The 27,386-nt window shown below is 36.0% G+C and overlaps 1 protein-coding gene across 4 annotated transcripts in view; it reads left to right on the forward strand.

Annotated features, from left to right (window-relative positions):
* The window catches only part of PPFIA2 (PTPRF interacting protein alpha 2), a gene marked incomplete at both ends in the record, with an annotated part of 283,268 nt that overhangs the window by 69,162 nt on the left and 186,720 nt on the right, over window positions 1-27,386 (forward strand). For 2 of the 4 annotated variants that reach the window (XM_082279659.1, XM_082279660.1), the window contains one exon: window positions 19,935-20,015. The exons of the other annotated variants lie outside the window; for them this stretch is intronic. In XM_082279659.1, the coding sequence (XP_082135785.1) occupies window positions 19,935-20,015 (81 nt within the window). Of the gene's footprint in view, window positions 1-19,934; window positions 20,016-27,386 lie in introns of those variants that run through there. 4 annotated transcript variants of the gene reach the window in all.

Below are 27,386 nucleotides of genomic sequence, written 5' to 3' on the forward strand. Positions count from 1 at the left end.
TTCCTCTTCAGCAGCTGCTGCTTTGCAGTTTTGGAAAGCATGTTTTATGTTGCTCAAAAGCTATCAGATGATGTTCTGAAACAAATGCTTGCAGCAGCTTCAGATATTGTCACCTCTCTAATAGATGAAAGATGCCTACCCTTGGTCTGGGTCACCTTGTTTTAACAGAAACGAAGATATATTTTAATCTCAGCCACTGGAAATCAGAATCCAGTGCAGTGGTACAAATAATTTTGATTAGTAGTTTGAGCTAATATTGAGGCCTACAAATTGCAATGGGTGACAGTGAATCTCTGTTTGTGAAAAAGGCAGAGTACTATAAATGAGTGTACATACCACTTTGTCTAGTTTAAGAAAGTCATTGCCTTTGCTCAACGTCTGTTCATGTTTAAGATGTGTGAAAAGTTTCTTAGTGTTAGGAACAGCTTTCCCTCTTTTGGTATGTGTGATGGGTGCCTCCTACTGAAATCACACATAGTAATACATCTGCCTGGAATCTAAGAGCCGCAGCTCTACTGTAGCTGTAAGGAAGGTGATGTAATTTTATCTTTGTTTTGTCTGAGGGCTTTTTCTCCCACACGTAATTATTTCTTATTTAGAACACTGCTTGAAGTTATGTTCCATTGTGTTTTCTCTTCTTATATGTACTGCTATTACAGCACAATGTTTAGATTTTAATGTGCACAGCAAATACATCAAAACAAAATCATAAAAATCCCCAAATCTTCTTGTTCCTCTCCTCCAAATATAAAGAATTCTGGTTTCTTTAATGATCCTGGCTTTGTAGAGTTACTCAAAATTGTAAGGATGTGTATTCCTACAAGGAGTAGTTGTTATCTTTTATTATGTGAATCAAAATAATTTTAAGAATTTGACCCTGTACTATGTATTGTCAGGATTGATACTCATTCAAAGAGGTCATTAAAACATGCAAGCTGACAAGAAAGCTGTGTTTAAACATTCTACATGAAGCACCTAATTTTACAAATGCTCATAAGGAAATGTTTCCTTGCCAAAAGGTGGGTAAAACTTTTCATCATGGTATGCTGAGGTGAGCGTTAAGGTGTTGTCTGTTATCTGGTGAACCAAAAGAATGCAGCCATCAACTACTTAAATTTAAGTGATAGTCCTTGCATGGCCAAGAAAGCACAGTTGCCCTGACGTACTGTGTGGTATCTTTGATAAATTTCTGTAGATTTGTCACAGCCATGGCAAGCACAGTCACTGGTGCTGCTGCTTACTGCTTCTACTGTTTAAAACCCTGAGTCAATAATCTTCAGTTTGCCTGAGTTGCTTTGGTATAGAGCAATTTTTGCCCAGTTTTTAAAAAATCACAGTTACTTCTGAGATCCATTGGTTTTTCAGTCATGCCCACAAGTCCTTTTCCTTGATTCCACTCCTGCAGGCAGGCTGTGTTTGCAGGTGAGCATTTGAGAGGTTGAAGCAAATGTGTGGAATATAACATACCCATACAGGTGTTATGCATTAGTTGATTATGTCTGGCTTCAACACAGATAGAAGTCTAGAGAAACTCTGCACCTGCCACAAATTTCCCAGTTTCAGAAATCCTATTCCTTCCATTTTTTTATCATTCTTGATTGGGAACTTTGGGGTTTCTATTTGGTTGCTGCAGGTTTTCTCAGTTCTGTTTGGCCTGGTGGGTGCTGTGACAGATCCCCTGCCTGTGCTGAGCTGGTGGTGCTCTGTGTGGTCCCATGACTCAAGAGAAGAGGTGACTCCCACCAGAGTTTGCTGCCTTTGTCATGCGCTTCTCTTTGTATTTTGCCACCCACTTGCAGAGAAGGAGAAAGCTTGTTCTCCCAGATCACCAGTCCATCATTTTGTATGTCACAGATCAAGAATGCTGGTAACAAATGGCAGAATTTGCATATTTGGTACTCTATGATTGATGAATTTCACGTTAATAAATTCAACAGAAAATGTTAGTGCTGACTTTCCCTGCAAAGAGATAGAAAATTTTGAAACATACTCCTAATACAGTGACAATTCAGATAAAATTTCAGCCTCATTGCACTTTATAGCATGTTGTTACAAATGTCATGTACTCAATAATACCTCCAGAGAACAGACGTTACTGTGTCTTTTGTACAGTTCTTGCAAGAAACAGAAGGACACAGTTCTGTTCAAATTTTTCACAAGGGATATGAATACTTGTCCCACTTGTGAGCGTTAAAGTTCAGTTCAGCAGCACTATATATTTGCTATTTTAATGAGTTCAGTAGTCCAAAAACAAACTGAAAAAAATTTCATGAGAAGTACTTGGTACTCCTATCTATCAGTGATTTTGAAGGCTCATCTTAAACCTTTACCTAAAGTTGTTTAAGTGCAAATATTTTTGCAAGTCTGGAACTCTAGAGACTTATGAGTTAATGCCTGCCATTTTTGCTGAGCTTTAAAAAATCCAGAAACTAAGAAAAGAGTAATCTAAAATTATGTCCCATATTTTTCCAGATGAAATATTTTATGCACGTATTAAAAATACTTAACAGTTTACCTTACTGCCTTTTCTCTTGAATGAGGCAATAAATCTATTTAATTTTGTTAACAGCCATAATAACACTTCAAAGGACCCCTGATTTACTTCCTCTGTAATTGCTTTTGGCTTCCATTAGAACTGTTTATCACTAATTTTAAGCAATACATAACACAAAGGGTTTCTAAAATTATGACTGTGTGTCGTAGCTATAGATGGACTATAAATGTGAATTAACTAAATTTTGTCATGTCTTTCTGACAGGAAGAAATGAAGATATGGCTTGCAGAAAAGTTTGATTTTCTATGTAGTTTATATTTATTGCCTCTAAGTTAAAGTAATAAGGAAACAGTAATGAACCACTGACCAAAATAAAACTTTAATAATTCAATAGTCCGAATTTAAAATTTAGTATTTAATAGATTTAATAGTTTTGTTTGTTTGGTTTGGTTTGGTTTGGTTTTTTTTAATATAAAGCAGGCATGCTGATACCAGCAAGTCAGGGCAACATATTCCAAACTCCTTCCTGGTCTTCTTTGACCTGCACCACCAATTATGGATCGGGCAATCTGCGTTGTGCAGCGAGCACCCATTTCTCACCTGTTCATGGATTTTTTTTCCCAGAAGCAAGTCCTGTGCGGCGGAACGACAACCGGGGGAGAAGCCCTGGCAGACATCATTTTTTCCAGCATTGTGCTTGTTCCAGTGAAAGATTTTGCATCTCCCCAGAATCATTGTCTGTCTCCAGCTGTGGCAAGCCCCTTTTCCCTAGGGACGGAGGGCATCCCCGGCGGTGCCCCGGTGCCGGCGGCGCGGGAGGGAGGGACGGCAGGTGGCGATCGGGGGAAGGGAACGGGCGAGCGCTCGGCTCCGGCACCAGCGCCCCGCGCTGCCCGTGCCCGGGGCTGGCCACACACCGAGGGCTACTTCAGGCTCACGTGTTTTTGCTCAGGTGTTGCATTTCACTAGGAGGATGCCTGTTTTTCTCATGTCATTTAACAAGTGACTCTGGCTAGGAATAAAATGAGCTGTGCACATAAATCTTCCCTTTATGTCGATTAAAATGAAAATACGCCTCGAAAGCGTCTGTGTCAACTTGGCTATTCTCTAAAGATGCAGTGCCTGAGTGCTTGTTAAATGTGTGACATATATCACTGTCCCTCTGGGAAACCATCAGGCTCCGGGCGTTGCTGGGTGTTGGTAGGTGTGCGCTCACTGCTTGGCGGAGATCAGAAAGCGGCCCCTTCTGTTTTAAATAGGATATGCGTATGCTTAAAGAAAAGCCTGCTTAGTGACTGAGGGGTCACTTTCTAAGCTCAGATGCATAGCATGCTGTGCCTATTTACTGTGTGGAGAACCATGATACTGGGCAAAGATTAGCGTGGAATTGAACCTGTGCTTTCTGAAATAAGTTACCTGTAAGTTGATAAACATTTCTAAATAATTTCTTGTACCATAGAGGTGGGGTTTTTTTTCTTCTTTGTGAGTATATCATCAGCTTTCCTAAGCATTTTTCTAAAGCCTCTATTTAAAAGCCAGTTTGCAACTTTGATGTAACCTTTGGTAGGATGATTCACAAATTATGTTGACATGAATAGTTTGATACCCACATTTGTCCTCTGTATTTGCAATTGCAAGTCATATTGGGATAATTGGTTTTGTTTTAGAAGCAACCACAATACAGCAAGTGAGAATGCTATATCTTTCACATAAGGTGATTTTCCTTTGAAGTATCTTCCTATTTACTTGCTTTTGGCTTTGTTTTCCTGTCTTTCATCCTGAAGAAACGTCCTCATCTTTCTGAAGATAACTTTGTTTTCTTAATACTTTATAATCATCATAGAGGCTGAATTTTTAAATGCCTCAATTGACAGAAACCCAGTGCAAGACACAGAGTACAGAGTAGTAACTAAATATTTTTAAGTCTCTTCCAATTATGTAATCTTCCAGCAGCAGGAAGTCAAAAAGTATTCTGGTTTTTGCTGTGAACCTTGTTCACTTCACATAGTGCTGTTGTGTTCACAATCTGCTCACAGAACCCTTCCTCTACTGATAGCACAGAAAAAGACTGGCTCTGGCTTTTTATTAGCTGAAATAGAAAAATATAAAGCTTCTTAGTATTCATTGTGTTAGACAGTTCTTTTGAACACCTACATGCACATTAAGATGCTTGTAGGCTGAATTACAGGGAAACCCCGATCCAAGAGGGTTAAGTCCTCACTTGGATGGTAGATTAAGTCTGTTTTTGATGGCAGTCATGTAACTAGTCCACTGTTATTCCCTCATCCTTTTATTTATGTAGCCTAGTTTCATGGGGAAAGTTCCTTATCTTCTAATCTAAGCCATTTTTCCCTTATGTCATCTTTGCAATATCTCTGCAGTAAATATTCTGTGTCAGCAGAAACACTGTTCTGCCAGGCAGCCTTTGCTTTGTAACAGTTTTGAAACCTACTCATATAGTATAACATTTATTTGAAATAGCCTAGTTGCTTATTGTAAGTTATTAGAGGATGCATTTGGAAGTTGCAGTGTTCACAGTGTGTGTGTTTGTTTCAGGGTTTAGGTCAGTGGTGTTTTCTGTATCAGACAGAGGGAAAGAGTAGAAGTATTTTCTTTTCTCTGTGTATGTTTCCAGGACTGATGCATTACAATCAATAGAACAAAAAGGGCTGCACAGAGCTGTACCCTGTTGGGTTTCTGTGGATAGTAACATGTCTGGATAGCCTTAGACACAACTCCTATGTTCTGCCATCTTCACGACAAAATGTCAAAAGATCTGGGCCAACTAGACTTTAATGAAACCAACATTTTTTAAGAGTTTCTATAAAACTAGCTTACCAAATTCCTGAAGAAGCAAATAAACAAAAGAAACAAGCCAGTAAACAAGATAAACCCCGTGTTTATCCATGTCTAAACCAAAATACTTTCATTGTATAGCCTACCAAACCCATAGACCAAAAACATTTATGTTTGAAAATAACTGTTCTGATAGAAAAGGTCTGGTGTAATTTTGACAGCTGCATTTAATAGGCATTATTGTTAAACGCTTTTCTTAAAGGAATGAATGAGCAAAACCATTCAGTGCTCTGAATTTAGTCATGTGATCCTATCCCAAACTTAGGTAGTAAATCCCCAACCAATCACGAAGTAAATTATCATGAAAGCATAAATACTACAGCTTTAAGACTTGATTTAGGAAACACTGAAAAATGTTAAATCATGACCATTCTGTCAAAAGTTATTTACTCTTATTACTGACAGAGTACTTTCCATTCTGTACTTCTAGATTTCTAGGGCAATTTTATTCACTACTGGAAGTAATTTCTTTTAATGAAGAACTAATTAAAAAATAAAGACTTATCAGTGGAGACTTGTCACTTAGCACAGCTCAGCTGCCAGAGATATATCCATGTCCTCCCACTTACCCTAGATGCTGAGCACCCATCTTTTCTGTGGAAGGTGATAGGATATAAGTATGCTCGGAACGTATTGAAAAGGGCCTGTGGTTAGCAACACCTCCTGGCAATCATTAACTGAAACTAAAAAGGGAAGAAACAGGTTTTAATTAAAAATTGCTTCTTCAGAGTCAGCTGCTTGTAGCTGCATATTGCTGAAGGGTGAAATAATTTGTGAAACAAGCAGACTGAAAAAAAGAAATCAAGTTTATAAAACCTCCGTTATTACAAATAGAGGCACCTACAATTTTATGCAGTATGATCTGTATTTTGGTGATTGCATCAGGAACACTTCCTGAAGCTGGTTGTCTTTTGAATTCTGCTGTGCCCGTGATTACAACTGCTAAGATGCTGGAATGTGGCAAGGAAGCAGAATGGGGAAAAATCCTGCATTCTGTCTATAGCAGTTGAATGTTTCTCTGAAGCATGCCATGCTGCCTCTGCTATAGACTACTTGTGTGGTTTTGATAGTTGTAAATCTTAACAGACAATCAAGAGCTGGTCTTGGCACAGGGTCTCCATTCTTAATACTTCAGACCATCTAAAGTTTGCAGTTGTCAAGAATTCCCAGTAAGAATGACAAAATTTCTTTGTTCACATAATATTGTGCTGGATATAAAATTAATAGTTTTGGCCACAATTTGCTAATGTCAGTCTAATTTACTGATATATAATAAAACGTGAAAAACAAGCTCATCTCAAGCTGCACAGAAGAAAAGACACTGAATCACTGGGATGCAATTGCATTTTAGAGAAATACAGATTTTCCTGTATGGGTGTTAGCAAGATTAAGTTAATTGTAAATCCAAATCCTAAGACATTCAGTACTTTCTTATTTAAAGAGCAATATCAGAATGTCAAAAATATTTTTAAAACCCTGTCAGGAAAAATGGTTTCAGGTCACAAAAAGTGTCATCATCTGGAGTAGTTCATGATGGTATATTTTAGGAAATGTGAAATAAGTCTCGTAATACATTAATCTAGAAAATTTTCATGATGAGCCGACCTGACAAATCAAGGAAACAAGCCAACCTAAAAGTGCTGTGCAACTACTGCTTTCTATTTCCATAAGATAAGAAGCACAGCCACACCACACAGTTTTACTGCTTAGAATAGAAGGAAAACATGGACAGGCTGTATAGATGGGTCAAGGCCACTCTCTTGAGTTTCAACAAATCCAGGTGCTGGGTCCTGCCCTTGGGTCACAACAATGCCAGGTAGCACTGCAGGCTGGGGACAGAATGGCTGGGAAGTGGCCCAGGGGAAAAGGACCTGGGGGCACTGATTGACAGTGGCTGAACATGAGCCAGGGTGTGCCCAGGTGGCCAAGAAGGCCAATGGCATCCTGGCTAGTATCAGCAATAGTGTGGCCAGCAGGACTAGGGAAGTGATCATCCCCTTATACCCAACACTGGAGAGGCTTCACCATGAATTCTGTGTTCAGTTTTGGGCTCCTCATTAAAAGAATGACATTGAGGTGCTGAGCGTGTCAGGGGAATGACAACAGAGCTGGTGAAGGGTCTGGAACACAAGGCTTAGGAGAAGTGGCTGAGGGAGCTGGGGCAGTTTAGCCTGGAGAAAAGGAGGCTCAAGGGTGACCTTATCCCTCTCTTCAACCACCTGAAAGGAGGCTGTAGCCAGGTAGGGGTTGGCCTCTTCTCCCAGGCAACCAGCAAAAGGATAAAAAGCAGTGGCCTTCAACATCAACAGCTAGGGATGACTGAGTGAAATTAATGAAAAGTAACCATTATCCATGGTACCAATCTGCATTCTCTTCCCAATTATACTGTTGCATTCTTCAGCCAAAAATGCAACTATGACACTGCATCCAGTCTGTTTTATCTAGATTGAAGTTTTAGAAATAGTTGGTTGTAGTGGTTTAGTTCGAAATCCATTACTTACATATTTTCCTTCCATTAGATAAGAATTACGAGAAAGTAAAGCAGGCACAAAACTTTAAAGAATATAAAGTTATTAACAAAACTAAAAGAGGAAAAAAACAAAGTCAGAATGAGAACAAGTGACATGTGCTGAAGAAGCTCCATCATGCAACCAACTGCCAGCAAAAGAATCACTTCTGTGGCTGATGGAGCCTTCCTTAACCAAAAACCCAAACTATGCTAAATCATGACATTCTTGACATTGGTTACTATTGATCATTCATATCCTATCTCTAATTTCCCTTATCACCAAATGATTCTCAACAGCAAGACTGGAAATGCATAAAATCTTTTAGTGTGTTCCATAACTTTAAACCTTCTGGAAAGGCTTAGCATGTTTATATGCAAGTAAATCAAATAGTACTGGGAAATGTTCCTGGATGGTCAAATACAATCATCTGTAGTAGTAATCTGTTGGCCCAGACTCTGGCACACTTTTCATTCACACTAATTTATACTTTTTCCAGGCAATTACTAACTATGGTGTGGGAATAGGACTGTTGCAGGGACCATTCCCAATAAGCAGTTTGCATGCAGGCTCTTTGGACACTTCAGTGTTGACTAACATATTTGTGTACTCTACTGTGCCAGTTGGCCCCAACAACTGGGAACTTTCCCAAGCACATTTAATTTACTCCTATAAATACAGCTTTCCATTTCCCTCTAATGATGTCACAGCCTCCATGCCAACTCTGTTACCTCTTCTGTTTTAGCTTTGACACATTATGCCTACCTCTTTCTTGTTCCATTAACAGCAACTCTAGAAACGGGCAGTAACAGTGAAACACAGTAATGTTTGGGGTGGGATTGCTTGGGAGGATGATCTTTGTCGAAACTGAAGCAATAAACAACTGAACTGACCAAAGAGTTATTTGAAAGGGTATCCACGAAAGAGATTTGTGTGTGTTTTAAGTTGCTGATAATGTAAAAACTTATTTTTGGCCCTTATGAAAAGGGATGGTTTTTAACCATGGAACTTGATCAAACATCTCATTTTTAATTTAACTATAGCCCTCAGTGTTCCAAAGTGAACATTTTTTACTCTAATAGCCTTTTACTATATTACCTTTCAGATTCATTAATTGCAAAAATAAAATTTCAGAAATTAGGAAGAATTTTTGAAGGTTCTTTTAAAGCAAATTAAGAGGTCACTGGTTAATTTAATATGTGAACAGTTTGAAGACACATGAAGCAATAAAATATCTTGGTTAATTTGCACGTAAACCAAGTTCATCTGTTCAGATATTATGAGGCAGAGGGTATATAATGGAAACTTATGGGGAGATAATTGTGAATGAGTCATCAGAAATTTTTTAAAAATAAAATCACAAGTTTTATTTAAATTGTTGACTCATCTGTGATTTATTTTCCCAACTGTTCTATCTTGCTTGCCTGTCAAACCAAATCCATGGTCATCTTAAACAGACTGTGCAAATATTGAAAACTGTTCTGCCACTTAATAAAATATCTTTCTTGGTCAGTGTCTGAAAACTTTGAGTTAGAATTGTATTTGTGCTGGTCTAAATTGGTTTGTATGCCACCTGTTTATTCTGAGGTGCAGTGTTGTTCAATCTTAGGAAACCACACTCAACTGCAATTTCAGTGCCACTTTCCATTCACCAACTAGAATGTTTGGAGTCTTGGTAAATGGACAGTAGGAGTAAGAGAAAATGTTTCCTTTTGATTTCCATCTGGCTGTGCAGAGAGGGAAAAAGATATATTCCATCATGGTAAGCTACTATCTGGAGATGTAGAGACAGATAGTGAAAATGATCGGGGTAAGGAGGAATTTTTAAGTGAAGAGAGACTGTCAGGATTAGCACCATTTAGATAAAGATGAAAGAAACCATGATGTATTTATGTAAAATGTAACTTCCATACACCAAATGTATCCATTTTCTTTAGAGAAGAGACGCCAGTGGGTGAAGAGGAAAGATGATGTATAATTTTTTCTATGGTTGTCTTTCCCATACGGTATTGCTGAGAGTATGTGCTATGTCAGACTGAGGAAAGGATTAAACCTTTATATGGATAATGCAGGTTAAAGCTGTAGTTGGCTTTTTTTTGTACCTTTTTTTTTTCAAAAGAAAATTCTTAATGTACTACCATTAAGAAAATTTTCTACACATGACAAATACTGTGATTTTACTATTCCATTTACCACATATCTTTTGTATACATTTTAAGTTATATATATATATATATATATATATCGAGTGCTGTGCAATTTTTTTTAAGGTTTTCTGTGCCACTTTAAGAAATACTAATTAATATTACCATTACTTGACACTAATCAAAATTTAAAGCTGCTACATGAAATTGGATGAAATATAATATGTGAAATTCTGTGAAGTTCTAAACAAAATTCTGAGCTTTGAATTGTAATAAATGTCTATCACACCTATTTAATGTTCATAAGAAACCTGTTCATGCTGCAGTGAATGTGAAATAAGCACTGATAGAGTACTGAGAATTAGGAACTGCATGGCCTGAGGTTGCTTTGTTATTTAAACTTGTAGGTGTGATTTAACTTTTTTGTGTCACACTATATCTTTTAATAGAGCATGAATAATTTTGCAGTTAATTTTGCCATGCTCCATAGTCTTTGGTATCTTAGTCTGGGTTGTTAATCTTCCCTGTGATTATAGCAGCAGACTTAATCTGGATGTGACTGTGAATTTGTTGCTGCAGATGTTGCTTTTCACATAATTTGTTTCAGGAAAGTAGGAAAAGCCATTTTCAGGGTTTGTGTGGTTTTGGTTTTGTTTTACATAGTTATAGAAATAATTATTTCTGATAGCAATTATCCCTCAGGTGTACTTAATCAGTGGTGGGGGTTTTGTCATTGATTATAATATCTTCTTGTCATGTTTTGATAACTTGTTTAACATTCAGTTCAGGCTCCCAGGGTAGGATTCACTGCACTTAAGTTCAGATATCTAGAGTGTAGGCATTTCTGTCTTTTCTGCCTCCCACCTCTGTGGTGTGATTCATCTCAAACTAAAATAGACATCTAAAATAGGTCAGAAACAGTGCCCCTTGAAAGCACCTGTCTTTATTGACTGTAAAGGGAGCCTGTGGTAACACACAAGAGACGCTGACATGTCCACTGCAAATAAAGCCCACCAGAAGATGCTACAGTTCATTTCTGCCATTGCTTCCATGAAAGAAAAGAATGCAAAAGCCACCTTCACTTGGCAAGGAGATTTCAATGTGTCCTTGCTCAATAGCAGCCATATAATTCCCAGATTTCCATATTCTGTCATTCCACCTGAGACTCTCTGTCCATGAATAATTTTCTCCTTTATAGAATCTTTATAGTCTTACCACTAAGTTTTCAGCATTTTCAAAATAAGCTGTGAGTGCAGAAGACCAGGCAGTAGTCATCTGCTACCATATAGAAGGGACAAGGTTTTGTTAGATGAGAGCAGTACTCTGTCAGTATCACAGTGTTTAATTTAGGTTTCACTACATTTTTATGCTTTTGTCAAGTAGCTATTTTTCCTGACCAAGGGTGAGTTTTTAGACTGTGATCTTTAATAATAAGAGTTCTATCTTCATTTAATATTGGCACACACATTGGTTGATTATCAATCCATCTCAGTTGTCTACCTTAAAATACAGATTAAGCCATAAGAATGTTAAGAACATATGTATTACACTGCTTATAAGTTTATGGCACTTTTTAGATGCCTGGCAAGATACATTGTGAATAATACTGCTTAGTCACTTGTATGATAAATATTGAAGTCATCCTGACTGAATGCAGAAAGGAAATAGAAAATACTTTTAATTTTTCCTATGTCCTAGAAATACTGTCTTACTTAATATCCTATCCTACTTTTTTCCAAAGCATGTTTAATAAAGCAAAAAGGTGGCTATTGTGAAGATTAAGACTTAGAAAGTCTCTTTTTGGGGGATTTAGCAAGTTTTGGGGATTTAGCAAGTTTTGGGGATTTAGCAACCATTCAGCCCAAAGATTAGAAAAATTGTGGTTATACTGTTTTCTTTTGACTTTTCTTTTAGAATTTTCAGGAAGATAAATAGGGTAATTGAAAATCATCATTAAATCAGCATTAATCATTACAGCATATTCTGTGATCACCCAAGTCTGAATTGCGAATTAAATAAAAAATATAAAAAAAATAATTAGTTCAATGGAATTCACATTTTTTAGCACTGGGAAAGCATTTTTCAGCTGTATTTTTATATCATGATTTTCTTCACAGAAAAATGCAATGTTTGCTTCTACTTAATATAGCTATGCAGTTGCTGGATCATTCTATATTTTTATAATAGTTTGAAAGGGGAAATGAAAGTCTGCTGAGTCAAGATCTGGAACAGCCATTTGCCCTCAGGATGGTATTGACTGTTTTGTTTTATAATCCCATATCTTTTCTCTGCTGGAAAGATGATTTTAGACAGTATCAGTACACAAACACTGCCACTGCACTTTTAGGAGGGAAAACGACATCAAAAGGTTAAGGACAAGCACAGATAGGATACATTTTTAGAAGAGACTGTTTCTGCTTTCTACCATGACCTCTTACAAGGCTGTATGTATGACAATGAAGAGATGTGCACCATAGAAAAGTCTTGAGGTCTTTTCAAGCTAATGTATTGATTTGTGGCATGTAATTAAAGAAAAAAAAGGTAATAAAAGGTTTTATTGCTTGTATCTAGCTATAGTCTTTAGGAGACTACATTTTGGGAATAAAGCTGGAGCAACAGGTCTGACATTTTCAAACTTAGTCACTCCAAGTTCTTGGCCTCTGAAGTGCACAAGAGTGAGACTTAAATGCTCAAAATGGCATCAGCAGGGCTGATGTGACTTAAGAGAGGCTATTCAAAGACTGAGCATCCTTGAAAATTAGATGAAAGATGTCATTAATTAAACAATTGAATTAGTTACTTCTGGAAGTATGACTGTCAATATTAACAGTGCTTCAGCAGATTCCAATTCCAAGGGTTGTGATCCCATTCATGATTATTGCCCTTGTTACCTTCAGGACAGAAAAGTTATCAGGGTAAATCTACTTAAGGGAATTTTATTAAATCATCAGTAATATTTCAAATTTTTCACAATGTGGAAGTAGGTATGATTATGTAATTGTATGGGTTTATTCTGGTTATTTTTCAAGTTTGTATTTATTCAGAAATAAATTCACCAACAGTATGGAAAAATTATGAAATTTTAATTGAGAAAGTAAACAAACAGACCTCCTTTTGCAAAGGCCTGCTAATGTCCACAATCTTTACTGAAGAGAGTATTTCCAGTTCCCAGGTAAAGTATGGGATTAATCTGTCATGAATTTTAGCTTTTGGTTCATTTCTGTAACTTCTTACTCAAAGGACCGGTTTAGCAACTTGCATCACTCATTATAACAAAAGATACTTTCCAAATGGAGCAGAAATGGAAATAAATAACAGACAATTGCCTTGGCACAAGCTTTCCTGACAGCCTTTATCTTCTAGATAAAATTCTGTTACTCACTTTCATTAGTATTTTAGTCTCTGAATACTTTTTATACTTCCAGAACAGGATACATCTCTATGTAAAGATTGCAGAATGATTGCAGTATAAAATAAATCACCAGAATGAAAATGAATAAAATAAAAACTGTTAGGAAGAAAAAGTATTTTTCGAAGGGAGGATAGGCAGGTTAGAGAGGATGTCTAGTCACAGTAAGTTGTAGTGCTTGAACACATTATCTCAAACTTGTATCTTCTGTTTTTCCTTCATGGGCTCTCATCCTATTTTTATCCTCAGGATGAGACACATAATGTAAGATGTTCACTTAAAAAGAAAAAGCCACTCTGCTGCTGATGATACATAGGCAATGATTATCATCTTATGTTCTTTCATAATTTCACTCATCCTTAATGTACTGTGATCCTTTGCAGTAATGTACATGATTTAGATTCTACGTTTGCTGATAAGAAACTACTCTTTTATTTTGCCAAGAGCCATGATACCACTGTGTATAATGTTGCAATATAATCAACTTAAAGCATAAATAACAAAACTGACACCTAAGTGATATGACACATGGTCAAATAACAAGCTGACTGTTTACATTATTTCTTTTCCACTGTCTGGGATCACATTACTATAGAGGTTTTGGTCTTGGTTCATCAAGAGTTAATGTTAGATTTGATGGAAATGTTAAAAATGTTCATAAAGGCAGTCACTTGTTTGATTCTACATAAAAAATTGTCTTTGAGTCCAAGGACCACTGAGACTTTTTCATGAAATCTGTAGTCATGTCAGAAAACAGAAATGTAGTCCTGGCCTCAAAGGTGAATGGCAGAGGACACAGGCTGTGTGCTAAATACAGCTTAGTAGCTGTGCTTTTGGTGTTGAAACCCACGAGTGGTGGAGAAAAGTATGTATCTTTTCAAACCAGGTATGATTTAACTTTCAGAGATAAATCTCTCAATTTTTTGCAGTTTGGTTCACTACACAGTCTCGCAATTCTGCCATCCTCTCCTCCTTCAACTCTCACATTATGTTTAATGTCCAGTAGACTTCTCTATATACAAGCATTAAGTGTTCATTCAGTTTCTTTTTTGGATTCACTCAGTAGTAACTGTCATCAACACATAACTTAAAAATAGATAAAACCAGTGTATATCAGGTTCATTTCAATTACCTAATAAGTCTCTGTGTACAATCTTGATTTACTGGTGGTCAAGTTATACAAAGGAAACAAGGGTCCAGTGCTGGGAAGTTGAATTGTTTCAAGAAAAATGGAATGGTTCTTTAAATATTCCATCCTAGCTTTATTGAACCATGTGGAAAGGGAGTCAGATATAGAACTACTTAGTTGTTAAGTCTTCAGACTGTGTGAATTAATACAAAAGAAAGGGAAAATTTCCTCCTACACAAGTAATCAAACAGCATCTTTCGAACTTAGTGTCATTATGGTTGCATTCCGTAATTGTTGATTAGGGACTGCATAATTGATAGGTTCATATAAAATATATTCTGCATGAGCCACTGTATTCATAAACTCACTTAGATACTGAATCAGCAATTTTAATTTTATTGACTTTTTATGGCCTAAAGAGATCTATTGTTAGATAAATGAATTCTGAAGTTTGCCATTTAAATGAAAAATAGTTATAAGAGTTTGAAGTTGATTAGTTGATGTTGACTCTGTTTTTTTCAAAGCAAATGCAATACTTGGTAAAATATTTCAGTATATGCAAAAAAACCAAGGTTACGTTAAAAATTAGTTGTATTCATATTTGTACTTCCTGTGTAAGTTTTGTCATTGTTCTTGTGCTTCAAAGGGAAGGCATCATACGGAATAAACCTGCTGGGACATGTTTTATCCTTTAGTATTTCTGATGTATAGTTTTACTTCTAACAGAAGATATTTTGTTCTGCAGTGTACTTGTCATCAAGGGTTACATGAATCCTTATGTTCAGGATTAAAATAGGGCTCATAAGTTCATACTGCCTTGGTACAAGCATTTGTTCTTGTAAGACACTTCCTGCTACACGTTGGTATTTGCATACTCAAAAGACAAAGACCAGTGATGGAAATGTTGATAATTGGCTCTTAATTACAGAGACAAGATGAAAAACAGTCTTTACTTATCAATAAGATAAGCTGATCTATTTCTACCAGTTTTAAATTCTGTAAGGATTTTCTGGCTAGAAGCCTGAAAGGGAGCACGAACTTCCTTGTACTAGGTTTCATTGTCTTTAATTCTCCCACTTTGCTTTCTGGGAGCTATGCCAGCTGGGAATGGTTAGTTTCTGAAACTCAATATGTGTGAGTTTTATACATTCTTTAAAGTATATTAGTCAGATTTTGGTTTTGTGTTGCTTTGTTGATGGGGGAAAAAAAGAAATAATTTTGGCATAGAACTTCATTAAATAAGCTGAAAGGAATTGTAAATAAATTTGGATATGAAGAACAATTAGATTTCATGTGTGACTTCACGAAGATAGTCATTGAAATGTGATATGCAATTTGAATATCTTTTGTCTGAACTGTGGTAAAAGTTTACCATCATTTCCAGCCATTAATGGTTGGAAACCAGAACTCTCTAAACATTAATATTTTTCAGTTTCAATCAAAATCAGGATATTTTAAGCCAGATGAGTAACTTATCATATGATACTCCCGCTATTTTGATGTCTACAACAGAAGATGATAAAGAAACACCAATTCAAGTACAGTGTTGTCAATATTGGAAGATTAGTAATGATTCTCTGAGTCTGTGAAGTAGAAGTGATAAAGTCTAGAGGTTTAGTGTGAAAGCCCTCTAATGTTCTGAAAGTCACACACTCACACTGCTCCTGCAGGAAGGCATGTTTCTTTAACTTTGTTTTCCCTGATAGAGACAGAAATGAGAATAATATGTGATATAAAGTCCATGTTTCTGGATAATTACTCACCTAACTCAATTAGATCTGGTGATTTAAATCTTAACTCAAAACATCTGCTTTCCATTGCACTACATATTGTGAAGAGAAACTATATGTCACAAGCACTAGCACATTAAAAAGCTAAGTGTGTTTGTCAATTTAAAAAAGCGCATCTTGTCTCTGCAGTCAGAAATAGAAGGGTTTGTATTAGTGTCCCTGAATTTTCAAAGTACTTTACATAATCATCTCATATACACAAATATATGCCTTCCTTTTTGATGCATAATTTACTGGGTTTTTTAATATATATGTATCTCTACATAACATATCTTGGGTTTTTTTATAAAAATGATAGGCTACCCATAAAAACCCCCACTTAAAATAAATAAATAAATAAATAATCTCACTGAAAATTTTGGAGAGTAGTATCTAAATAAAATGTAAAGTTCAACATAATTCATATGGTATAGATTCAGAGCTTGATAACTCGTACATTCAAAAGTAACTGAAACTAAAGCCATCACAGAAGCATTGCCATATCTCATACTTTTAAACACATAGAACTTCTTCTTTTCATTTAGATTTTTTTTTCCTCCACTATAAGTCTCACTTCATGGAATAATTAAATCATTACTTGGAAGATTCATGGAGCAAATACTTGAATGGAGATTGCATTTATTGTAAGTACTTCTACCACTGAGCTCTAGTCATGGTCTTTGGGTGTGTTTCTCCATTTGCCCTGTTGGGTCTCTTCAGTTTCCTTCAGTTCCAGCTTGATACTCTCCTTAGTCGTTGTTGCATTCAATTAGACATGGAAGACCTGGTTCCAGCTCCTTGTTCCGAAGAGATTGCTGAATCCCAAATTTGGAGCTGCTGGCTTTTCTGAAATGGGACTCTTTCTGTAATTGTGAACACGCATTCTGCCATGCATCAGTTCATGCTTTACTGAATTTACCTGTGCTCTAATTGCTTCCTGGCAAGAGGTTAGTTTCATATTTTTCAGAAAAAAACCTGTTGTAAACAAATGGTTTCAATCTATTTTGAGTATTAAACCAAAATGACGTTCTGATTCCATGAGGATCCTACAAGAACATGATGTTGCCTGTATTGCAGTGTGGTAGAGAAAAGTCATAGTCATTACCTTTCCCCACAAGGTTGAAGTTAATGGAGAATTAGAACAACAGTTACAATGCTATGTCTTCTCTCCAGATCTATACTTATTAGATAGGTTTTTACTGATTCAATATGTTTGACGTAAATGCAGGAGTGGTGGGGCTATTGGGGTTTTTTTTGGTGGCATTGTTGGTAGGTTTTTAAAGTGCAAATTTCTTCACCTAGGCAGGAAAGCCAAAACAACAGATAAAAGATCAGGAACAATATTTTCAAAAGCATTTTTATATAAGAGGCAGCCAAGTTATGGTGAACAGTGATCCCAGTAAGAGCTCCCAGTGGAAGGCTACAGCTAAAAGAAGATGTGCAGTCCTAGAGGAACAAATAGGGAACTAGTCTAAATACAGCGATAATGTTATGATCATGAAAGGCATTATTGCAGTTACTAGAGCAGTTACTAGAGCAGTTAGATTTAAGTATGAGTGTACTAGCTTAAGATTTAGCACATGCCAGTATGAGAAAATGAACTGAGTTTTCTATATTCCTGGTAGAAACAAGGTTTGAAAGTTATGAAAGTTGAAGCAAGAGAAGTTCAAGCTAATAGGTACAGTTACTGAGTAGTGAAAGTACTTAACTATTGGAGGAATGTATGTGGGATTTTGCACATGAATTCTTCAAATTATGCATTTGGTGAGGAAACTATGATGTAAATTTCTTTAATCTTTCAGGGCAAACCATTTTAAATATCCATGAAAGAAACTATTTATTGCACTGTGGAGAAACAGCACGTTTGGTAGGCATATTATAAAGAAGAAAGTATCCGCTCATAACAAAAGATTCTGAGATTATCAACAAATTGGTATCTTTCACTTGACCAGTTGAGGGGCCTCTTTGCTAATGCAAGCATCTAGATCTTCTGGAAGAGAAATCAAAGAGGGGAGAATACACTGAAATCTGGATCTTAAGAAAATGTTCCAGACAGTAGTTTTGCTTTCATTCTGTAAATGTTATAGAAGCCGTATCATGGTCATTATAAGAAATTGTTAGATAAGAATAGGATCTAAGAAGATTTTTTTCACTTTGGCTTACAAAATACTATTATTGCAGTATGCACCACTCTGACATACACATTTAAACAGACAGACATCTCTGCTTCTTTCCCAACTCCTTTCATAGTCATTTTACTTTAGAAGCTGCATTATCTCCTATTGCTAAAAGCATTAAGATAAAACAGGATAAAAAACATAGACAGCCTGGCAACTCACCAGGCTTCTAGAATTTTTACAAGTTCCTTTTGAAAGTACCATTTCTTAAGTGGTTTTTCTGCCTCTTTTAAACCTTGTGAATAAAATAAAAGTGCTTGACAGAATATGCAAAGTTAGTTTTGCAACCACTTCACAATTTTACCCTTTTCTGAAACCCTGGTTTTCAATTTTTGGAAATTGAACACTTATTTTTTGTTGCTAAAAGGTGTCAAGTTCTTAGAATATTACTTTCTTTATCATCTTAATGTAGTTCAAATTATCTGCGTTTGATGAAAAAGATGCGATGAATGCTTTTTGAATGTGCAGTGCAGTTGTTCACAAGTATTATCAGCCTTAAAAAATAACTTCTTTAAAACATTTTGTGTATAACTAATGAACTAAGCTGTAGGTCTGTAGCTTTGCTAAGCACAGTAGGGCTCAGAATAAAATTCCAACCTTATACTTAGCAATGTTAGGTAAACCTTTCTTCAATAGAGATTCAGACTGAACATGAGAAAAAAAGAGTTAGAAAAGAATGAGAAAAGAGAAGCTTATAATGTGTATTATATTTAAACTGGCTATAGCTCTGTAAACAGACTCACAAATATTTCTTTCTCCCCAAAAGTAGCACCAAAAATTAAGAAATGTAAAAAATACTAATTTGGAGAGCAATACACAGCTTCTTTCTTTTTCTAGACAAGACAGTCAAAACGACAAAAATGCCACCTTTTGGGTTATTTAAAGCAAGTTGTATGTGTTAGCACAGCTGTCAGCAACTGAAATGATAAAATTATCATTGTTATCAAGTACAGCTATAAACTGAACATGAGGCATGCTTCAGGTTAGTCAGAAGAGGTCCTCTGTTTTTCACTGTGCATGCTTGCTTGAAATGAAACTGTGTTTTATTGGTTAACTGAGATGCTTAGCATAATCACTTTGCAAGGCTGTGGTGGAGGGAGGTGATTATCACTGAGAACAGATGGGCAGGTCCAAAGCGTTGCCAGAATCTGCACAAGCTCCATGTATTGTAGGTTCTGGCTCTCTTTTCTTGGGCATTTCTAATTTTTATTCATCGTGCATATTACAACGGACTAGCTGAGCTAGAGGTCAGGGAGCAATGACCTTACAGTTTAGCTCACAGATGCAGGAGTGAGGAATTCAAAGCGCTGTCACTGTACATCTGAACGGATGGGGCAGACTGAATTTTGTCCAATTGCCTCCCTAAATGTATAAAAGGATTTGTCTCCGAGCTTAGCACTCTGCTCTGCATCTGTAGCTCTCTGTGGATTGTATTGTGTGTCACCAGAAATGATATTCTCGGATATGAACACTGTCTCTGCCTCTCCTAAAGTACATCCTCCTAATGGGACCCGGTTTTATACTTTTCAGGTAAGTGAACTTTAATGAAGCTGAAAGGATTTTAAATGATAGGTAAACTTTGAGTAAGAGTAGCTAATATGTTAAGAAGCTTATGTATTCATTAGTTTTGTATAGGTAGGAGAAAAAATGTAAGAAATCAATATCATCAGAGTAAGTTTGCTGCCTTAAAAAGATCAGCATGTAACGGCCCCTATACTAACACAAAATTACATTCATTATGATTTTGCTATTGTTTGTGTTTTCCAATAATAGTATAATCTTGTAATTAATTAGATTTATAGTTTCTTACATGGACCCACACTGTCTTTCTGTTTAGCTCAGATAAACACTCTGTTGAAATTACCAGAAATTCCAAACTCAGGTTATACAAAATATATTTTAAAAACTTTGTATGTTGTACCTGTCTGGATTTTTTAATATTAATCCTGAATGTAATTTCATGCTATCTGATGCTAATTTGATTCCTGTGAATAGTAATCATACATATGCCATCGATAGAACAGCAGAATCTATTGGTAATCCTACCAATTAAGGGTCTTGATTTTAAGCCAAGTTTTGCCTCATCCAGGTAAATAAACTGGTGCTTAGCTAAAGGTAAGAATGTATTATATGCTCTGTATCTTAATTGCAAGCTTATCTAATTACAACCATCTTTCAGTAGCATTTCATTATAACTAATCTTCAGTACCTTGGCTCTGAAAAACTATGTAATCCTACATTAATATTTAACAATAATAAAAAATCCCTTACACACACCCCTGCCCCAGATGGTCCTTACAGCACTTCGGCCCTGCAGGGCAAATCAAACACTCCACTACTTAAAGTGGCAACAGATTTTTCAGCTCAGCCTCTGACAGAGTTAGGATTTAAATATCCTTCCTGTTCCTAATTGCCTAGCAGGTTTGTCTTTCTCATTACTTCCGCGATTGTAGAGGGATTCTTTAATATGTAATAAACCCTGTGTATACAACCAGAACAAGCAATCTGAAGCAAAGATGATCATAAAAGTTGCTTATAAAATGCGTGGCAAACTTCTGTCACAAAATCCAGGTACAGCATTCTTTCGGTCCAATAACTGCATTTCATTCTTGCCTTCTTTTAAATCCGTTGTTTTTAATTGTACTGTCTTGCCCTTCTTACAGTGATCTCAAATAATAGTTGAGGGCTGTGCAGAAAGAATGGCATCCTCCTAGCAGTGACGATCTGCTGATCCTGGCAGTGATTCAGAGACATGAGTGCCCCAGGCCTGTTCCACTACAGCATGACTACTTTTTTCACACACTGACATCTAAATATTCTGTACAGCCTCCTGTAGCTATGCTCTTAAACACAGTTCCTGATGGCAGGTATTCTTTCTGAATATGTCAAGTTGAAAAAGTCACGAAAATTAGGATGCTTGGTTGTGATACCAAACTGAATATCTTATTTTGTGGTACTTTATGAAAGTGCTGGTGATTAAGTATATATATTTTTGACAATATGTATTATTGCTACTGGCCATCAATGTGATTACAGTAGATATTATCCCAGACAAAAAAAAATTCTCTTTTCAAAATTATTTCTTCCTCAGATTTTTGAATTAAGGGGTCACTAAATAAAAGGAACTTAGAACTAAATTTCCTGTTACATCCTGGATACTTTAATGAACAATGTAGGGTTAAATGACCTTGGAATGTAAAGCTGATAATTCTGGACAGTATGTGTTTGTGTTCTAGAACAACTTGGTGTTATCAGTGCTAAAAGAATCCCTGAAATTTAAAAAAAAAAAAAATTAACCAAAGAGAGCCTGTATTGTCCTGTGCTGTCCTTTTTCAATTTTTTGCCCATTTATTTAATTATATATGTGCAATATAAAGTGATGTGAAGCAACTTTCCAGTTCTTGCCTTGGCTTCATTGTTCCTTGTTTCCTAGCTTTTGACCACCATGTTTGCACTACCTTCTCTTTCCCTCTTGAGTTACTTCAGTCTTTGCTTACAAATGTAATAATTGCTGAGAAGGACTTCATATGATTCTCGTTACTTTTTTTGATCTGTTTTAAAGTACTTTCACCTTTAGCTTTCCTACCTATTTTATTGTTTCTATGTGTTACATTGAATCTCTTTGAGACAGAGAATCTCTTGTTTAAATAGCTTGCAAAGTTTTGAGACAGGTTAATGGTTCTTAATTTGAAATATGTACACTGGTATTTAACCTAAATGTGTGAAAATAATCTTAGCAAAAGCAATGTCTAGCATGTCCAAACCTGAACAAGTACAAAAATTGTGAGATGAGGGACTGAACGTGGATTGATGGAGGACAATGAGTGATTAAGCTACTGATTTCATTGAACACTGTTGTAATGATTAAACAGTTGATTTAACTGTGCATTGATTCAATAACAGAACATATTAATTCTTTCAGCAATGGAAATGGTACTGAAAGAAGCAAAAAGCTTGTGTACAAGTTGTAACTTCATTATCAACATTTCACTGATTCCTCAGGAAATAAGACTGAGCTGGATTCTACTGGCCAAGGAATCAGACTGGCCATACAAGGATGCACCTAGCAGAGCACTTGGGCTAGGGATAATCATAGTTACTGTTTGACAGACTAACTGTCTGAAGATTCTTGATGCTCCAATGTCTGCCCTTAATTACATCAATATCTGCGACTATCTAGAAGCTATGATATTCCAGTACCGTGGTTCTGCTCAGGAAATTTGTCCTGAAACTCTGCAAATGTTAAAAAAATTATTTGGTTCAGTGTATTTCCTGAACCAGCTGCTATAATTCAAAGCTTAAGCTTTGATTCTTAGACTACTTCATTAAAGTAATAAAAATCGAAAATTATATGAGAGGAGCTTTTATAAAGAAGTTATGTATTGTCTGAAAAGGAGGAGTTATAATGCTGTTATGAGCAAGGTTTAATTTTAAAATAACGAGGGCAATACCAAAATTTAGTGCTTTGTATTTCAATATCTGAGTTTCATCTCAATTTGCTTGTGCAAACCTTGACAGACTTCTGCAGCTATATAACAGAAAGCAGTGATTTTTCTTTAGTTTTGCATTTGAGCTTGATAAAAAGATAGTATTTCTGCTGCTTGAGGTGGATCATTTAGTTTCCCAGCAGTCCCATAGTGAACATCTTTCATGAATATTGTAAAACAGCAAAATTAAAGTAGTAACATTGCCTTGCTCTCTGCTTGGTCATGTACTTTGCTGTATTTAATGGCTATTTGCATATAATAATGATACAGGTGGAAAATTTTGGCTTAGAAAGGAGATGTGTTTAACTTGACTATTGGTTGTGGTACTGGAAACATTAGTTCACTGGAAGAGTATTTCTATTAGGTCTGTTTTTACTGGGGCCTTGAGGGTTGTTCCTTTTTTAATGAAAGCACAAAGGAACTTAATTTTGGAATTTCAGATTTTGTTTCTGGAAGTTGTCTAATACTGCTTTGGTCATTTAAAAGCAACTTATGTTGGTCTTTAACATATCCAGTAAATATTATTTGTTTTCTTAAATTGGTTGTATACAGTAACACGTGAACATGCAAAACTTCTGAACATACAAAGTATCTTCACATTGTACATGATGTACAGAATTTGAATTGGAAAAGTCTGTTTTGTCTTTCAGTATCTATGAACAGTATTTTGGCTCTTGCAAATTTCAGTTGTTAAGCTAAGCACACATTTTAAGCCCAGAGCTAAGCACAGACCTAAACGGAAAGTAAAAGGAGTTGCCAATAGGTTCCAACTTAGGAACTAGGCATGTGCAGTAGAGAGAGAAAAAACATCCTCAAATTGCTGCAGTACATGACATGTCATGGATCCAGCTGAATCTTTAGTTTTGAAATCTGCAATATATAGTAACAGTTTCTGTAAATCTTAACCACAAACTTTTAAAGACTTGGAAGCAATACTAACCCATTTTATAGTCAGATGAGACTTGTGGTTTATGAATGCATTCCTAGGACAACTAGAGTGTACTCCTTTTTGCTAAGGAGTAGTGAAGTAAGGGCTGGTCTTTTCGGAAAACTTGGGAGATTAAAGCAATTTTTTAAAGTTATCTGATGATCAGAAGTTCCATAAAGAAATAAAATTGCCTTCTTACAAAACCTGCAGAGAAATCCTAAAATATTCATGTGACATAAAATTGTAAATATACTATGAAGTACTGTAAAAGTGTATTGCTGATCAAAGGTGTGCAGCTGGGTTACTGGGAAACTGGGAACATTTCTATACATACATATCTATTAACATTATACTGATTTCTGCTGGCTGTTATTTCTTAGCAACTAAAAGTTACTAAGTGACAGTGAATTAACAGAATGCAAGTAAAAATGTTACTTTTTGGTGCCCAATGTGCTTTGAGCTCTCTGGAAACCCCCCCGCCCCATATTCTATAAGAAATGCTGCATATACTCATTAATTTTCCTATTATTATCTATATTAATAATTTAAATCATCTGTATACCTACCCAGAACTTCTGTTTTATACTGTCTGTTTTAGTAATTCTATTTTCTTTTATGTATCTTATATGAAAATAGTAAATGAAAGAAAAAAGCACTTCTATAAGAGATAATATCTTGTCAGAATTCGTAGTTGTACTTGTTAGCATACAGTCAGTAGGGATGCCATGCCACTCTTGTTTAGTAGGCCATAACTTTTCAATTATTTTGTTACTTCACATATTTCAGTGCAATATCATTTAGTATCAAAGAAAACACCTTTTAAATTTCTTTGAAGAAATTACCCAGTGCTATGAAAAAAATATGTTTATTCCAGGTGATGGAGAGGGGTTAATAGTCACCTTGTATCTCACCACTCATACCACAACAAAATTCTTGTAAAATTGGATGTGTCTGTTCCTACTCTATGCAGACTTTAACTGCACATGTAGAAAATATGCCACATAAAACATGCAGAAGAGAGCCAAAAACTTGTGTATACTTTCAGACCTGTGTCACCTCATCCATGGGAGAACCGTGGAATCTGATCTTACCTTGACCTTCAGCTGACTATGTGGGCAGCTCCTTCCACCAACCCTCTGCCAGGCGTGAGATTTCTCCCATAGTTTTGCCTAAATAAAGATTTTCTGTTCTTATTTATGGCACAAGCACAGTACATTTTTTTCAGAATCATCATGTAAAAGTCCTAAGGGTATCATCTTTGTGAAAGCTGCAAGTCCACAGCCAGCTGGTAACTTGTATCAGTAATGATAGTGAACATCACTGGAAGGCCAGCTTTGACAGGTGTCCACTGAGTAACTGGGTTGGTGTGGAAGAAGTTGTGGTGCAGATCGTGTGGGTTGCTGTGGACTTCAGCAGTTTTGAAAGCTGTGTTAGTGAATATAAATAACAGTGGCAGAAAGGCTGACAGTAAAGTAGTTTTTAGAGACCTCTGACATGTTAACAGTGGCAGAAAATAGTAATGCTGGACCAGGGCTTTACTGTGTAGCAAAAAAAAATCTTTAAAAAATATGGGCAGTGTCAAAGGCAGGAGACAATAATAAAGTGATTTGCATTGCAAATACCTCAGAAATATTAATAGCTTTATAAGTGGGTTTTATATAATTTTGGAATTTAGGAATTTCAGAGGAGTGCTGTGAGAAATATGCTTACAGGCTTTTATTCTGAAATAAATGACTAATGGCAATAAAGGTTGGTCTCACGTTATAAGTCAGTTTTATTTCCTTTTATTTACTTCTATTATTCTGTGATACATATTTTTATTTGCTGTTTGGTGAGAACAAACTTAGAGCTTTTCTGCTCAAATACTGACATGTTAATGTGATGTTATTCTGACAGTAACCAAAAATATGAATTTCTCAGTACATAACTATAAAATTTTGAAGGAGAAATATTTGAAAATTTTATACATGAAAACATGCTATGCCAAATAAACTTACAATAATTTAAATCTTGTAGAATTATTTTTAGAAGGGAGTCTGTGAGTGTTTGTTAATTAGTTCGCTACATTGACAATTAATAGGTTTAATCATTTTACTAAGTTGGTGAGAATGTGGCAGTTGGACTCCAAAAGTGGAACAGAATTATTCAGTCTGACAGGAAAATAAGAACATTGTTGAAGTGTTCATCTAAAATGCATTAAAACTGTGTTACTGTGAAGTATTTAATGTGCCTTGGGTATCTGGAGAAATAATTTTGTTTGCACAAGAAACAGGTTTTTCTTTTTGCATAATTCTGTTGTGCCAGAGAATTGTAATTTGGGCCACCAGAGCTCATGAAAGACAATGTTGTAACCACAATCCACACATATGTCACACAGACCACCTCTGAAAAGCTACTTGTTTTCTGGTTGGCTTCTGATTTTTAGCTGGAATTGGGCTGAGAGCTGCCCCATCTGTGTGGCTGCACCACCACATACCCTCTTCCTGCTTAAAAATCAGTAGTGTTACATGGCTCCATATTTTCCATATTTTGTTTTTCCAGCTGGTCAATAAAATGGTCTGATAGTTTTTATGGATCTGCTCTGCATGCAGTGAACTGGGAAGGGTGACTTGACTGAATATTAACTGATAGTTTTGATCTATAGGTAACTTTTGCATCCTCCTCTGGGTAGAAACACAGGTTGCTTAAGGAAAACCTTAGAACCATTATGGTTCTAAGATAAGCCTAATTACCATGAATTCAGTAGTGGAAATCAGGAAAACTAATCCTTCTTGCCAAAAGCCTCCAGTCAAAACTAACTGTATGCACGTACATATACACATGCTTTCAAATAAAAACCCAAACCAATTAAGAAAGTACTTGAGCACAGAACTGTCTATAGTATTTTTCAGTTGTAGAGACTTAGTAAATTATATTGCTTACTTAAAAAATATGATAATTAGAGTACGTGAAGAATAAGAATACAGGATCTTTAAATACATACATACAACAAAATAGAAAGATAGAGCTTAAAGTCTTCATGTCTTAAGTAAATATTCATGTAGATTTTGCTTTTGCTTGCCATAAAAACAATTTTTTTCCACATAATACCATGTTTTCATTTGTTGAAACTAAACATTAACCAAACAGAGCAGCCAATGCAATTTTCCTATGTGGAATTCCTATCATGTAGAGTGTGGCCACTTCTACTTTGCAATGTAATGAGGTAGAGTCAGAAAGTAGCTTTCCTTTTTCTTCCAGAAGCACTGGAGCTAAACCAGAGCTGCTGCTTCTTTTGCAGCTGAGTGGATGTGACCAATAAAAGCAGGGGGCCAGTAGGAGGAATAGCAATAGGAGTGCTTTCCTCCTATTCCAGAAATAGGATCATGGTACGGTTTCTGAATCATAGCTAGAAACCATGTTTCTGGCTCAATTTCAGAAGAGCTTTCAGTGTTGGATTATTTTACCATAATTTGCATGGAAAATAAAGAAATGTACTGGTGCTTT

The sequence above is a fragment of the Coloeus monedula genome (genome assembly GCF_965178545.1).
Source record: "Coloeus monedula genome assembly, chromosome: 4".
Classification (NCBI taxonomy): Eukaryota; Metazoa; Chordata; class Aves; order Passeriformes; family Corvidae; genus Coloeus; species Coloeus monedula.